The sequence below is a fragment of the Phalaenopsis equestris genome, unplaced genomic scaffold (assembly GCF_001263595.1).
Source record: "Phalaenopsis equestris unplaced genomic scaffold, ASM126359v1 Scaffold000002, whole genome shotgun sequence".
NCBI lineage: Eukaryota > Viridiplantae > Streptophyta > Magnoliopsida > Asparagales > Orchidaceae > Phalaenopsis > Phalaenopsis equestris.
The window spans coordinates 67,651,020-67,662,761 of NW_018164444.1; the positions used below are offsets into that span (position 1 = coordinate 67,651,020).

The 11,742-nt window shown below is 35.2% G+C and overlaps 2 protein-coding genes across 5 annotated transcripts; one reads left to right on the plus strand and one right to left on the minus strand.

The window, feature by feature from the left end:
• Positions 1-587: 587 nt before the first annotated feature.
• LOC110032468 (pentatricopeptide repeat-containing protein At5g08305) lies at positions 588-2,609 on the minus strand. Of its 2 annotated transcripts, none has more exons than XM_020736115.1 (2): positions 879-2,609; positions 588-794 (listed from the first exon to the last, which is right to left on the minus strand). In XM_020736115.1, exon 1 carries the CDS (start codon positions 2,563-2,565, stop codon positions 973-975), a length of 1,593 nt encoding a protein of 530 aa, XP_020591774.1. In that variant the 5' UTR covers positions 2,566-2,609; the 3' UTR covers positions 588-794; positions 879-972. The 2 variants fall into 2 exon arrangements, with proteins under 2 accessions (XP_020591774.1, XP_020591782.1); XM_020736123.1 differs by having other exon boundaries at positions 872-2,609.
• A 692-nt stretch (positions 2,610-3,301) lies between these two features.
• LOC110033298 (kinetochore protein Nuf2) lies at positions 3,302-11,140 on the plus strand. Of its 3 annotated transcripts, none has more exons than XR_002294929.1 (11): positions 3,302-3,562; positions 3,656-3,874; positions 3,969-4,059; positions 4,588-4,767; positions 6,778-6,867; positions 7,329-7,436; positions 8,747-8,800; positions 9,265-9,379; positions 9,533-9,690; positions 10,432-10,505; positions 10,646-10,725. XR_002294929.1 is itself a non-coding variant. In XM_020737233.1 (11 exons), the coding sequence occupies exons 1-11, from the start codon at positions 3,399-3,401 to the stop codon at positions 10,863-10,865; spliced, it is 1,299 nt and encodes a 432-aa protein (XP_020592892.1). In that variant the 5' UTR covers positions 3,302-3,398; the 3' UTR covers positions 10,866-11,140. The 3 variants fall into 3 exon arrangements, 2 of the variants coding, with proteins under 2 accessions (XP_020592892.1, XP_020592887.1); XM_020737233.1 differs by lacking the exon at positions 10,432-10,505 and adding an exon at positions 10,842-11,140 and having other exon boundaries at positions 10,646-10,741; XM_020737228.1 differs by lacking the exon at positions 10,432-10,505 and adding an exon at positions 10,834-11,139 and having other exon boundaries at positions 10,646-10,741.
• Positions 11,141-11,742: the final 602 nt, after the last annotated feature.

Genomic DNA, 11,742 nt, shown 5'->3' on the forward strand with positions numbered 1-11,742 from the left:
TTATAAATTTTGATATTTAAGTGAGATTGCAAAATGGATGAAAGTGGGGACTACATTTGTAAATAGTATTGTTTCAGGTGCTATATATGTAAAGAGCCCTTCATACTTAATATCAAATAATTGATTATTATTATTATTATTATTCCAATCGCTTATTTTATTTGTAATTTTATTAGAACCCTAATTTAAATTAATATTATTTCTCTTTTTTTTATAATAAATGATTCAGCACCTTGCTGAAACATTTTGATTAATTAAGACACGTAATTATGATTTTGTATGGTGAAACAATATCGTATGAATTTAACCATTTTATTTAGAAATATTTACATACATACCACTTAATTCCTCAATATTCATAAACCCACCTAATAACCCAAAAATGAATAAGCTTAAGCTTCTATTTCCTAAAAAAAATAGAGAAATTTACATGTATACCACACGATTTTGTTGTATTTACATATCAACACCTAAAAAAAATAGAGAAATTTACATGTATAGCACACGATTTTGTTGTATTTACATATCAACACCTAAAATTTGATATTTACATTTAACACTACAGTGTCACCAACCTATGCATGAAAATGTCTATTTCTATTAAAGATCTAGTAGTGGTGATGTTTTTTAAAGATTGGATTTTTATGTATGTAATTATGAAAGTTTAGTTGTTGGATATGTAAATACGTAAGACTTGTGTGTTATGTGTGTAAATGCACCAAAATAAATGATAAATAATTCAACCTGGTTATAAATCTCTTCTGACTGCTTCAATCAATTTTGCTCCCTTGAACCTGCAAAAATTTCAAGATCTATTTTTAGAAACCATTATAACAGATTCAATGAAAACATTGTAATAGATTCAAACAACCTCTTACCAGCCTTTGTGCCAGCTACCGCCACTGAGGAGGAAGAAGAAGAAACACCATTACAGAGCACCATTACCAGCTCTAAAGACCAACTGTCCCCTCCTCATTCCAACAGCAACTCTGAAGTAAAGCTCTCCAACTCCATCTTCATCTCCTTCGTTACAAAACTCAGCATCCAATACACCTCATTTGAATCTGGATGAGACATATCATGAGCAATAAACCTCTGCAGAGCTCCTCCCACCTCAATCTCACTCCTCCCAGGAGCCTTCCTCACCCCCCTCTTCTCCATCTCCTCCCTCATCTTCTTCGCATCCTCCCACCGTTCCGAACCAGCCAAAACATTCGACAGACCCACATACCTTCCATCATGTTCCGGCTCCAACGCCACCAGCTTCTTCCCCACAACCTCCCCAAGCTCCATCCACCCATGAGTTTGACAAGCGCTGAGCAGAGCACCAAGGAGAGACCCACTTGGCTCCATTGGCATTGTCCTCACCAACTCATACGCCTCCTCCATTCGCCCCGCACGCCCCAACACATCGACCATGCATGCGTAATGCTCCACATGTGGCCTGAGTCCCTGCTCACGAATCGATCCGAAGAACTCCCAAGCTTCTCCCACGAAGCCTCCGTGGGCACAGGCGCTTAGTAGTCCCAGGTAAGTGATTTCATCTGGATTCATGCCTGCTCTGAGCATTTCCCTGAACATTTCTACAGAATCTCTTGCCATCCCCTGCATGGCAAGCCCCCCAATTATGGAATTCCAAATCAAAACATCGGTTTTGGCCGCCGGAAATGACCTGAACACGTTCATGGCTTCAGCTATTGATCCGCATTTGGCGTACATATCCACCAAGGAGGTTGTGACGGCAAGGCTTTGTACCAAGTTGTTGTCTTTTATGTATTGGTGCAAGCTCCTTCCTTTTTCTAGTACGCCTAAGTGTGCACAGGCGCACAACAAGCTCACCATGGTAATCTCATTAGGTTTAGGTCCATGGATCTGCATCCTCTCGAAGAGAGCAAGGGCGGCTCTATAATCCCCACCTTTGACATAACCATCAATCATGGCGCTCCAAGAGACAACATCCCTTTCAGGCATTTCATCAAACACCCCCCTCGCACCGACCAAATCTTCACATTTTGCGAATCCGTCGAGCAGCGCATTCCATGACACCAAATTCGGAAGAGGAATTATGTCGAACGCCCTGCGAGCGTCGGGCATCTGGCCGCACGAAGCGTACATGTGAATCAACGAGTTGACAATGAAGAGATCCAGTTCGTGGCCATGCCTGGTTATATGGCAATGTACTCCTCGGCCAAGGAAGAGGGAGGCGAGGCGCGCGCAGGACTTGGCGAGGAAGGGGAAAGTTAGGTGGTCCGGCTTGGTATGGCTGCGGAGCATCTGGATGTATAATGAGATGGCCCGGTTAGGGTTTCTGCTTCGGGAGAAACCACGGATAAGCGTGTTGCAGACGAAGGTGGAGGGAGAAGTGAGGGCGAGGAAGATACACTGGGAATAGTTGAGGTCCCCGGAGTCGGAGATGGCGGAGAAAAGGAGTAGTTTGGAGACAAGGAAGCTGTCGCCGGCGAGGCCGAGGGTGGTTAGCTGCGCTTGGATTTGCTTCAGGTCCGCCATGGATTTGCAGCGGTCAGCCAAAACGGGGAGCCTCGTGAGGTGAGAGCTAACCACCATGGACGGCTTCTTAGCTTCGGAGAACTGAGCGGCCTGGCACTTTCATCGATTAGCATGAATTAAATCCAATTTTTATTTGTTCCGTTCATTAAATTCGAATTTATTAAATTTACAGAAAAAAAAAAATTAAATAAGTTTATCTCAAACACCTCAAATAAATTTAATTATGTTTAATTTTAATTAATTTAATGTTATTTAGATTTAGTAAATTCAAATTTTGCTAATATCAATAAATTGAGTGGCTTAGATATATAAAAATTAGGGCTGTCAAAAAAGCTTCGCGTTAAGTAAAAGAGCAAAAAATGAACAAGTCTTTAAAGCTCGAATTATAAATGAGCCGAACATGAATAACTCTTTGTTCTAACTCTTTGTTCGCTCATGTTTGCCTCACTTTAGCTCAAAAAAAAATAAAAATAAAAATAAAAAAAATAATATATATATATATATAATTTAAATCATAATATGTGGTTATGTGACTTTTTTTCTATACATTTGGTCAATGTTTAAATCCAACATTTTACGTTTGTTTTTTTTTAATTTAATTTTAACAAGTCAATTTCAAGCCGCACGAATATAAACATAAATATTAAAAATTAACCGAACACGAATATACCATTCACAATCCAATTTTGAATGGGAGTAATTTTGAACGAGAACAACACGAGCCAGAGCGTGCGCTCGACTCAAACCCGGCTACTATACAGCCCTAATAAAAGCACATAGTGTAAGGCGGCAAAATCTTTTTGAAGGGTCCGCAGGCTACAAAGCGAGAGAGAGAGAGAGCACTCGTCGGTCGGACAGAATAATTTTCCGAGAAAGAGAGGAGCAAGAATATGTCGTCAGCCTTCTACTGCCCGGAGATGTCGGCGGCGCAGATTGCCGGCGTTCTCAACGATAGCGGCATCGCCAACATCTCTGAGTCGGACCTCGCCGCCCCCACTGCTGACCTAGCTTGCGCTCTCTATGCCAGCGTCATCAACTACTTCCAACCCCTCCGGTACCGAAAACCCTAAATCCCAAAGCCAAAACCCTCATACATTCCTTCGCGGGATCCAAGATTTTCATACTGGTTTATTTATCTACTCTGCAGTGAAGACGTCAATGCCGACCTTGATTTTGGCGCTCTCCAGCTGCTGGACAACCCCGAGTACCACGAGGAGGCCATCCGAGCCATTAACCTATTCCACCGGATGAATGAGTTCCTTGTTTCTATAAATTGCGATGGATTCAAGCTCTCTGACTTGTTGATGCCGGAACCCCGGAGGATGATTCTCATCTTTAGCGCCATTGTCAATTTTCTCTACTATAGGCAAGATTTTGTAGATTGAAGGAGGTTTGCGTGGTTTTTGTAATAATTTGTTTTATCATGGGCTTATTTTTGCTGTTTTCTTTGAGTATTTCAGAGAGGAAAAACTGGCCGCTTTGCAAGTGTTTATGGATAAGCTACCTGCGTGCGATGAGAGAAGAAGTGAACTCGAGGAGAAGCTTGCAGTGGTATGTTTGTATCATCGCTGGGTTGTAGATGGAAAAATTTTTATATTTATGTTTCCAAGTTGCTGATATGTTTTAGGTCTTTTGGTTTGTGCAATGAAAACAAGCACCAAACCTCATTGATGAAAAAATCCTTTCTTTATTTTTTTGGTCACAATGGAAAATATATGACACTGGGATCTAATCTTCTTGGAGTTAGGATTTACTGCCCTTCATTGTTGTTAGCACTTTTCAGGCAATATGATGATGTGATCACCAACTTAAAATTCTAAGTGTTCTATAAATCTTTTTACAGTTTATATGTAGTAAAACATACAGGAGAAGCCATTCTATGCTATGATTCTTGGTGAACTATATCAGGAAATTTTGTATACAGTTGAAACTTTCTGAAAGCTTTACAGAGCAGAATGAGCCCTAGAGCTGAAATTTTGAGAACCTGTTGTTTTGATTGAATTATCATTTGCTTGCTCACCCACCATAGCAGTTTTAAAGGAATATCTATCAGGATTTGTTTTTATGGAAATCCCGCAGTTAAAGAAGCAATGTATGGATTATGAAGTTGCACGGAAAAAGGAGGAGCCTATGGTTCATGAGTTGGATGCAGACGTGAACAAACTAAAGCAATCTATACAGGAATATAACAAGCAGCAAATGTTGATGAGGAACCAGGCTAAAGAGCTCAAGGAGAAGGCTGATGCCATCGATAGCAAGGTTTGCTACTCATTCATTCTTTTTTATAATTCTTCAAAAAATATATCTTATGGAAAATATAGTTCAAAGACTTGCTTTCTCTATTTCATGCCAGGTAATAAAAATTTATATGCAAGAAGATAATGCTTCAATGAACATTATGAGTACTTGTTGATGGGTACTTCTAGTAATAATAAGTTTTATCATTTATAGGATATGCGCTTGGATGTGAGGGTGTTTCTAGTAGCTTTTGATTGATCAAACCCTTTGCATTGCAGTAAAGATAGGATTGGAGGTTCATTTTTGTTTGATGTCCAACCAAGGAGTTGGCGTGGATTAATTTTCTTAAGTGGTAAAGTGAATCTACACAGACTTTTCAAAATTTAAATTGATAAGTTTATCATAGATAAGATGTAATTAGCTAAAATTTATGGATATTTTGGTGTTGTTCTAAAGTTGGCAATCTTTCTATTTCTAATAATATAGTGTGAGATATTTTCTTTTCCTATTTTCGCTTAGTTATTCTCTATGTATACGTAATGAGTGCATAAATAAGTACAAAAATATCCTTATTCTACTACTCACAGATGGAGATTGTTTTTCATATGTCTAAACTTACTACATATTTCATATGTCTACAGATTAAGATCCCAATATTAATTTTGAAGAATATGTATGCATGTTGATCTTGAAATCATATAGATTCTACACAATTCACTTTTTATTTGCAAGATAATACACTTATACTTCATGCTTGTATGATAAACTTGAGAGAGTTGTGCCTATTGTTGTTTGAATGTATCATATAAGTACATTGGTTATTTTGGATTATTCAACCTCATTTCGGAGATGTTTCTTACTAGATCAAATGTTTTTTGTGCTTCTTCATTCTCAATTCTTACAATTAAATTTAGGATAGTGTACCTTTTGTTCTGTTTGAATCTATCATCCTACATCTATTTTCTAATTAATTTAAACAAGCTCTACACGAGCTGAAAACGATATTGTTTACGAGCCATTTCATGCACGAGCCAATTTTAAACCAAAAAAAAAAAAAATAAAATAAAAAAACCAAATACAAACAAATGTTTAGCTTGCTTAAGCTCGGCTCGTTTACACCCCTATTTGTCACTATCGCCCAAGCTTGGTCTCTTTGGGTCTCATTGACCCGCACTAGCTTTGCTTCGCCTGATCACCATTTCATTTGCTTACAGGTTGCTGCACATGTGCTAATTCACTCGCTAACTCTCCGCTACACAAGCATTGATTTGTTTTCTTGCTATGATTGCTTGCAATCCTATTTGCCGCTCGCAATCTGTTCACAGCTTGCTGACCTCTCTACAAGTTGTCCTATTGTCTCGTGCTGGCCCTTCCATTGCTACTTATTTCGCTAACTTGGATATTCATTGCTTCTTAATTTCTTTGCTTTTGTCATGTCTTGAAGATCCCATGACAACCTGTGAAGATCCCTCAAATATTTGCATGAATCTTATGAGGATCCTATATCTCATGATTATTTCATTACCTTTGGTTTTGACAAATGTTGGCCCAATGTTAATTTCTCAATTGGTCCTGATTTTCTACTAGAGAACTCAGTTTATCATTGATTTGCTTAAATTGACAATTTTGAAAAGCTGTTAAATATTCCTTACTTTGATCTCTTGGTTCTTGCACTATACAAACTCTCTCGATTGCTTGCTATAACTTCATAAGTTTGTGGGAGGGTGTTGAAGGAATTTAGAATTATTAGGTTACCATATTGATATTATTACATGGCTTAATATAGCGAAAGAATTCTTAGTATTTTTATGCTTGCCTTGAGTTTTTGGCCATCTGATTGTCTCCTCTTTGTTTTGTTTGTGTCTAAATGCTTATCCATGTAAGCTTGTGTTGTTGTCCTAGTATGCTAATTTGCTATTCTTTTGAGTTCTAGTTCTTTTTTAATCATTACTTATGATGCTTGTGTTGATAATTTCAAATTTTTATGCAGTCATAATCATATTTTTTTTCTGATTATAACTTTTTTCGTAGATCTCACAAGCAGATTTTGAGCTATTGAAGAAGGCGGAAGAAAACAACAAATTATTGTCTGAAGTTGTTCAGTCTCCAGACAAACTACAGGTGAATTTTACAGAATTTTTTTTTTACCTATCCTCTCTGATTATTCTGTACGTTTTTATAGGTCTTAGTGAACTTAGTGGATTGGAATGATTTAATTGGAGTAGCTTGACTTTTCTTAGATGGCCTTTTTAGTTAATCATTACATATATTTGATTGTAAATCAGCTGACCTTCTTTCTCAAGATTGATTTTTGATAGAGCTTTATCTATATTTACTGTCATGCCATTACAGTCATTTTATTTGACTCCCAAATGTATTTTTGTACAAGCAAGCTACATTATCTGCTCCTATTTTACTATTGTAGATGCAAATTCTACCTGCTTTGAATCTGTATCACATGTTTTTTCTTCCCGGCCAAACTTCATTTTGTTTGATATATTGATCAAAATTTTTATTGTTATTATATTCATTTTAAAATGATTGCTTTCTAATATATATATTTTTATTTTATTTTGGTGCAGCGGACCCTCGAGGAAAAAAGAAAAAAACTTTCTGAGGTGAAGAATTCTGAGAGAATGTCAATTCAAAGTGTCCATGAGAAAAACACGGCTCTAGAGGTGTGCTCTAAGGTAATGAAGAGTGTTCCATTGTACAAACTGATAGTGCAAGTTGCAAGTTTCCTTTCTATATGAAATTGATTCTTTCGAGAAAATCATTTTGGTCTTTATTGTTCTTCTATATTATGCTTGATGATTCATGCTAGACTTAATTATTTGTTTGAGATCTGCCTTATCTTGTATTTTGGGGACTTCTGTTTGTTTTTTTTACCGCTTTCATGGAACAGCATAAAACATTTCCAGGATAGATTTGATAGGTTTTTTTGTTTTGTTTTTTCTTGAAGGAGTCTTGATAGTTCTCACAAATTTAACCCGCCACAAACATCCTTGTTTTCTAAGAATATTGAACACCATTATGATCTATTTCAATAGAAATGGGTTGTACTAGCAGAGCCACTATTTTTTATATTAGTTTATAAACAAAGATTCCCACTTAGTGGAATAAAGGCTAGTTGCTGTTGTAGTAGTAGTTTGTAAATCGAGATATAGGGTTATTCACCCAAACTTCACATTATATTGTCATTAATCTTTGGTAGCCGCTCCCCATATTATTTAGGATTTAATTTTTACTTTGGCTTCTAACTATTAATTCTTAGGCGGTTATTGTACTGATCTTCTGAAAATATGTTCGAAGTGCTTTTTATACATGGAAACATGCAATGCTGTCCCGACGAGTTCGCTTTCTGGCACAACTCAGAACTAGGGGTGTAAACAAGCTGAAGCTCAGCTTGTCTTTGGCTCGTTAAAAAAAATACTATTCTTTGTGTTCGGCTGGATTATATTTCGAACAAAAAAAATTTGTTTGTGTTCGGCTCGTTTGCTTAACGAGTTGAACCCGAGTTGTTCGCGAACAAAAAGCAATTTTGATAACCCTAATCACGTAGCAGTTAGATGTGAAGGGTAAAGGCGAGATTTAAATCTTATTATTTATATTAAAGCATCATTTAAATATAATTTAATATATTTTTATTATATTTTTTAAATTATTAATTTTAATTGATTATAAATCTTTGTAGCATTATAGTCTAAATATATATATATATATATATATATATATATAGATGTACCCAAAACAAGTCAAACACGGACGAACAAATCTTCGTTTGTGTTCAGCTCGTTTATATATCAAGCACAGAAAAATTATTCGTGTTCGTCTCGTTTGCTTAGCGAACGAATTAAACACTAGCTTTTTAATGAGCCGAACATGAATTATTTGCGAATGACGAGTCATTTTGACAGCCCTACTCAGAACAGAAAGTTGTGTTTATTTATTTATTTACTCATATACTTTGCAATGATAAATTTTCTCTTTTGCATTGCAGGCTTCTGAAAAATTGTCAAAACTTTTGGCCCTAGGCCAGGCTACTCAGGAACAAGTATGCTTGCCAATTTTAATTTTCCAAGCCTAATGCTTATATCTAGTCAAATGTCCATTAAGTAGTAATAAATGTTTTCATTTCAATGTATAAAAAAATTGATACCTAAGAAGGATTTTTAATGGTGCCTAGATTTTAAAATTCATGAGTATTTCTTTTTTAATGGTACCTATAGTCTGTGCCGGTATAGCATAAAATGAACATGTTTAATTTGTCTTGACTTATATTGATTAGCTATGCCAACTTACAGAATTGATGGGTGATTGATCAATCAACTATTTTACATTCATCTCAAAGTAATTCTAATAGAGAGAAAATTCACCTTCATTAAATTTTAGTCTGATATCCTAAGTATCCTCCCTGTGATAATGTTACGTATCATTATCTTTCAGTCGCATCAATTAAAAAAATAAGTCCAATCACATAAGATACTATTCATAATGCTGCATTGCTCACTGTTTCAGATAAATTCAGCTAAAAATATAGAGAAGGACTTGAAGGCTTTGAAGCTCAAGTTGAGTAATGATGCGGTTTCTGATATGTCCCTTGAAGCAAAGATGTTTGAATTGCAAGGGAAAGGTTGTGGTTATTGTAATTAATGTAAAATTATTTTATATCTTCTGCCAGCATTTTTACTAAAAAACCAACCCTTTTTTTATTGCTATGAGTTATTTTACCATTACTTTCACGGTTAATCTTTGTTCTGCAAACAAAAAAAATGTTCTTTTTCAGTAAAACAAGCTGAGGAATTGCTGAGAGCAACAGAAAAGGAGAGACAAGTGAGACAAACAGAGGATATTCAGAAACTCAATAATGCGAGGGCAGAAGTGGAAGAGAAGCTGAAAAGCCTCGAGCAACGTGAAAGGAAGCTTGAAGATATGGTTGCCAGGGTAAATCTCCTCCACAAAAAAACATTTAAGGGCAGTTACATTCTTACCACCCAATTCCTATGCATTTACATATATGACACCTGCTCTACTTTCACATTCATATCACCCAAATCTTTCATACCACATCATAATATCACTATTTTAACTTTAAAAAAGTGACATACATATTTTTATGCATAGGCAAGATGACGTACATGTAAAAATTAAAGTTTCGGTGTAAGATATGTAATACATAGCAGTGTTATCAAAGCACAAATCATAATACAATGTTTAAGATTTTATTTGTGCTCTAAAGCCTAAAACATAAAGTGAAGTGACGCTTTTATTAACCAAATCACTATTAGGTTATACAAAACTATTAAGATATAATTACATTCATTAATTTTTATAAAACATAAAGTATGACTTAAAATTTGATATAAAATAGAAAAAAATGGTTGTACAATACATAACTTGAAAGCAAATATTGAGGTTAAACCTACAAATTAACATTTCAAATAATTTTTAATAATTTACAAGAATAATTTAAAACTTAAAAATTACAACAAAAAAAAAAAAATGTCAACAAATTAATTTCAACTCTTTGAAATGTGTTTGCGAATATAAGCGAGCATCACACGCTTTGTTTCTCTTTTCTCATGAAGCATGCTTTTATAAACCTTGATACATAGGAATTAAGTGGGATGTATGTAAATCTTCCAAACATCTATTCTAAACAAAGGCAATCATTCAACTATACAGGTTTAAAGGGAATGAAAAAGCAAAACATTCGAGTCATGTTGGGTCTCAAAATTATTGAATATGCTTTCAGATGAGTAAGATACATGAATAATCAGTTGAAATTCATATTGATTCATCTCAAAGTAAATACAATCCTGACAAAAAAGGAAAAACAAAAAGCTTTGCAAAGCATTTGCTTTAAATTTTCTAACATTCTTTTCAATTATTATGTAAGATTGACAGTTTACGTCAAGAAGCTGATTCAGTTAGAGAACGTGAAAAATTAAAGCAGCAAAAGCTCTTGTCCAAGCTCGAAGAACTTGTACATGCGGTATGCCCACACTGTTGCGAATTTACAGATATACCTTGAAAAATATATATATATATATATATATATATATATTAATTTTCTCTTTATTTTAGTTTCACAGCTACCAAAGAAGCAATTCACTTGAGATATCTAGAACTAGTGATGTCTAAAAATAGCATCCACTACATGGTTCCTCCCACCTGATGTGAAAAGTGATGCTGCTCTGTTTCTTTTTCTTTTTGTTTTTGTCTATTTTGCTTTGGTTAGTTTTGTTTTGTGTGTGTGTAAATACAATGAGATTGAAATGTTATGTGTTAACTGGTTTTTTCTTTTACTTTGCTAGCATAAATATTTGTTTCATTTGCAAGTAGGGGTGTTAAAGCTCGCTCGTGTTTGGCTCGTTTATATTTCGAGCTCAAAAAGTGTGTTCGTGTTCGGCTTGTTTGCTTAGCGAGTCAGCCACGAGCCGTTCACGAACAAAGAGTCGTTTTGACAACCCTAATCACGTAGCCATAAGATGTTAAGGATTGTGGCAAGATTTAAAACATTATTTGAATCTAATTTAATATTTTTTATTCTATTTTCTTAATTAATACTTTTAATTGATTATAAATTTTTGTAGTCTTGTAGTCAATTAAACTTTTTAAAAATACTACTCATCAAATATATATATATAATTGATCAGTAGTATTTCGAGCCAAAACGAGTCGAACAAGAACGAATAAATATTTGTTCATGTTCGGCTCGTTAACTTAGCGAACGAGCAGAACACAAGCTGTTCGCGAACAACGAGCTGTTTTGACAGCCCTATTGGCAAGAAATTCTGTCATTTAACGTAATATGATGTTTATTAAGATTCATAAAGGAACGAGTTCCATTAACTGAACAGTAAGAGCAAGTAATTGCAGTGATTTTTTTTTTCCTTGCTTGTAATGTAAAACAGGCATAATCATGGTGGGAATTTAGTCCTGTGTGTCTTATTCTCTACAATAAAGTACATAATCTACTAAAACAAAATCTTA

Bases quoted from the DNA above. Each gene is read 5' to 3' on its own strand.
- LOC110032468 (XM_020736115.1), bottom strand. From the start codon at position 2,565: ATGGTGGTTAGCTCTCACCTCACGAGGCTCCCCGTTTTGGCTGACCGC.
- LOC110033298 (XM_020737228.1), top strand. From the start codon at position 3,399: ATGTCGTCAGCCTTCTACTGCCCGGAGATGTCGGCGGCGCAGATTGCC. The intron at 3,875-3,968 runs GCAAGATTTTGT...TGAGTATTTCAG, and splicing joins GTCAATTTTCTCTACTATAG to AGAGGAAAAACTGGCCGCTT. The intron at 6,868-7,328 runs GTGAATTTTACA...ATTTTGGTGCAG, and splicing joins AGTCTCCAGACAAACTACAG to CGGACCCTCGAGGAAAAAAG.